Below are 3,708 nucleotides of genomic sequence, written 5' to 3' on the forward strand. Positions count from 1 at the left end.
GGAGCCCAGCGCGCCTCGGGCTCCGCACGCAGCACGAGCATGCGGAGCGTCTCTAGAGCTCAAATCATCCATTTATTAAACTCCTCCTTGAACCCAAGCCCAGGTCAGGAGGGCTAAGTGTTTCGCTGGCTAAAAGGCCATCCCAGGGACACGTTTCCTCAAACTACCCTGGTCCAGAGCTACCACAGCCTTATACTCATCATACACCGGCTGCGGCTTGGCCCGTGCCAAAATCTGTGCCACCGTGCCGGCACCTGTGCCACCGTGCCGGCAGGGTATTTCCAGCTGCACTAGGCAGGGTGCACTCGGGGCTTGCCTGTCCTGGGGGGGAGCACACCTCCGACCACGGCACAGAGCCTCTGGTGTCCCCCTTCAAGGATGCTCGCAAGGGCCCGCACTTGCCTTTCTCAGCACAGGTAATAGAGAATAGGCTCAGAGCAAGAGGAATAGGTTTTTGCTAAGCCAAGTCACGTAGGTCGAAAAGCAGACAAGTTTGGGGGTGCAGAGCCCTTCTTCAGGTCACTTGATACAGAAGTGCTCAGGAAAGCAATGTAAAACCTCAATTTCTACACAGAATTAACCACCAAATAAGCAGCATGGGAAAAAACACAAAACCAAAACCCACCTCTTCCTCCCCTGCAGCACTGGGCTGAACAGGAAGGAGGGAAGGGAGACATGCACACTGCAAATTCCACGTTAAAAAAGCCAAACTACAGCGTGAGATAGCTCCACAAAGCACGCACGCGTTCACACTGCCTGGCCTGGGACTCCAGCACCTCGCACAGCCCTGAGAGCTCTTCTCGGCACAGGACCGGCCCACAGGAGGGCACGACCCGAGAGGCAAATCTGGCGGCTGCAGAGCAAGGATTTTACCCAGCAAGTTACCTTCAGTACCAGTCGGGCAGGGGGAGACTGGCCCATCGTACCCAGGGCGTTATAAGGCACACAGGTGTAAGTGCCGAGAGCATCTTCGGTTGCCTCCTCTATCCGGATCGACCCGTCTTCCAGCAGGTTCCAGCCAGAATACTGCGGTGGGAAGAAAGAGGGAGCTGACTTATCTTACGCCCACCACAGCTCATTATTTTCTCTTCAGCCAAGCCCCCCACCTAAGCCCAGGGCGGCTGTCACGTCCCCGGGAGATGCCAAATTCAATTCCCAGCATCCCAGCTATCTCCTCGACTGCAGAGAGAAGAAAACGTGGGCAAGATCAGCCGGTCCGAACGCAGCCCTCCCGGGGAGGGTTGCCCTGCTCTGCATGCACTTGATGACATGTGGGCTTATGCTGCTGCTGCTCCCCTCCCTACTACACAGCCAGGCTTCTTCAAGTAGCCCAAAAGACCGAACATCAGAATCTATCACACCCCAAGAAAAACTCGCCCCGGTGGCACCAAGGAGATGAGTCCACCAGAAGGGCTGAGGGCACCAAGGGCGAAGAACCCACAGCAGCAACAGGTTTAAGTGGAATTAAAACTTTAGATCGTTAACATTGAAGCAAAAAATTTAAAATACCGAGTGTTTTCTTTAAATATTTAATGGCTAATATCCTTGCTCAGACTATCAAACCGTGATTATAGGATGACAGAGACTTGTTAAAAGGGTCTTTTAACTATCAGTTGCCATTGGAAAAAAAACAGGGCCATTAGGAGGTCACTTTAGAGGGAAGCAGGCATTAGGTCTGGGAGAGGCAGACAGCACGTCTACAGGCGCCCTGGGCTCCACGCAAGAACCCGAATTAACTCTGCCCACAGCTGATAAGGAAAAGCAGCAGCATCCCACCCACGGGGCTTCTTCTCTCCCAGCAACGGGCTGGACCCACAGGGTGCTCAGTGATGCTCACTGGTGTTTGCAGAGGACGCGAGGGTCCGAACCTCCCCGCGCCCCCACGCGTCCCTCCCTGGGGGCTTCGTTACCTTCTCGATTCGCAGGGGACGTCCGTCTTTGTTCCACTTGACCAGAGTGACCGGGGGCTCTGCCTCGACCGGGCAGCGGATGTATCCGTGTATCCCGATGGGAACGTAGATGACGGGGGGCATGTTCACCACGCGGGCAGGATCTGGGAAAGCAGCACCGCCGCGTTAGCACAAGGAAGGAGCCCACCTCTCCCCCACCACCCGGCTTCGGAGGATCTGCATGGCTTTTATAACGAATTCCAAACCCAAAGACCACCTTGGCTCCCGGAGGCTGTTACCTCCAGGCTTGCTACACACAAATCCGCTGTAATACCTGGCATTTCTGGGAGGCTTTACTCACACCCAGGGTGTTCCTACCTGGGGTTCGTTAAAAGTTGCACTTAAGAAGAACATTAAATACCCCCGCTCTCACATCCACGCTGAAGCCCAAGCTGCCCCACCACGCTCAGCCTGCGGCACACGCGCGTGGTGCAGTGCACACCCAGCGAGCCACCCGCCTGCCCTGCAGCCCGGTTTTGCACACTAGCAGTGCAAACTATTTCCACTCCCGAGCCCTAAAACACACCAACTGCAGCAAGCCAGACGGGAGAAGGGACCGGTGGCCGGGCTGCCGTGAGCCCTTTTACCTCCAATCTGTTTGTACTCGCAGCTCGCGTCTCATCGAGGGTGGGTCTCGCTGAGCATCAGCCACCCCCACCCTTCCCAATGGGATGCAAAAAGCTTAAAATACGTACCTACCCCCCCGCCACGCTGCACCACCCACGCAGCGAGGCGCCTCGCAATCCTCCAGTCTAGAATGTGTCATTAACAGTGCTTCTAAGAGCTTTTTAATTAAGTGCGAGTGGGTTGGAGAGAATCTAGACTTTCTTTAATAAGAAGCTTTTTTTTAAAAAAAAAAAGTTACTTTTAATAAGAAGAGCGAGTATTTCTACAATCTCGTCTAGACACCGACAGCGCGAGGTTACGAGAAAATCCTGACGGGGCTTACGATGCATTGAGGGATGAGTGCATTTTTTTGGGGTGCAGCATCCCTGCCCTGCTGATGCAAAAACACTAAGCTGGGGGTAAAGGTAAGGTGTTTAGGAAGAAGGAATGGAGGGTGCAGGGGTGCCCCCTCCTTAAGCACATTCTTGGGGCAAAAGCTACCAGATTTGGGAGCTCTGCTCCCTCCCTGCTGAAACACGTAACCCCACCTGCTCCCCCGGCAATGGCACCGTAACCCAGATTGCCAAGCGCTGCATATGGAGCAGGCATTACCCCCCTCCGCCTAACTCCACCTCTTAGGAAATGTAATCAAGGGCTCTGGCGGAGCGGGAGAGGGTAATGGGATCGAGCCTTTCACTACTAGGTCACTGGCTGGGGGCCAGCCCGGCTGCTAATGACCCAGAGCCGTGTCCCCGTCCGACGGCTGCTTCGGGGGCCGGGAAGCCTCCCTCCCCCAGGCATCATCGGACGGGAAGGTTTGCTCTGGAGGAAAGGGGTTCGCAGCGTAAAAAGCCAAGCGCACCTCCCCGTGCTGAAGCTTTGCAGAGCCCTCTGCATGGCAGATTGTCCAAACGCCGTTTTTTCCTGCCATTAAACCTATTTTTAGCAGCTATCAGCCTTGACGAGTGGTCCTGGATTAGCGGCAGGGCAGATTTAATGGTCTGAAGCCACGTGCTTTCCCAAGAGGCGCCCGGCCAGGCACATCCAAGCCCCAAATCATGCCTCTGCCTGGGCACGGCACCAGTCACACCGTCCTCCTGCCCCTTCATCCATCCCCACAGGGAAACGATGGGACCTACCAGCCCTTCTCGTA

At 55.3% G+C, this 3,708-nt stretch overlaps 1 protein-coding gene across 1 annotated transcript in view; it reads right to left on the bottom strand.

Moving 5' to 3' along the window:
* Nucleotides 1-3,708, bottom strand: part of IGSF9B (immunoglobulin superfamily, member 9B) — a gene marked incomplete at both ends in the record, with an annotated part of 13,182 nt that overhangs the window by 7,301 nt on the left and 2,173 nt on the right. Inside the window, 2 exons of the mRNA XM_010294487.1 lie at nt 886-1,026; nt 1,911-2,053. Coding sequence (XP_010292789.1) covers nt 886-1,026; nt 1,911-2,053 — 284 coding nt within the window. The remainder of the gene's footprint in view (nt 1-885; nt 1,027-1,910; nt 2,054-3,708) is intronic.

The sequence above is a fragment of the Phaethon lepturus genome, unplaced genomic scaffold, assembly GCF_000687285.1.
Source record: "Phaethon lepturus isolate BGI_N335 unplaced genomic scaffold, ASM68728v1 scaffold22869, whole genome shotgun sequence".
Taxonomy (NCBI): domain Eukaryota; kingdom Metazoa; phylum Chordata; class Aves; order Phaethontiformes; family Phaethontidae; genus Phaethon; species Phaethon lepturus.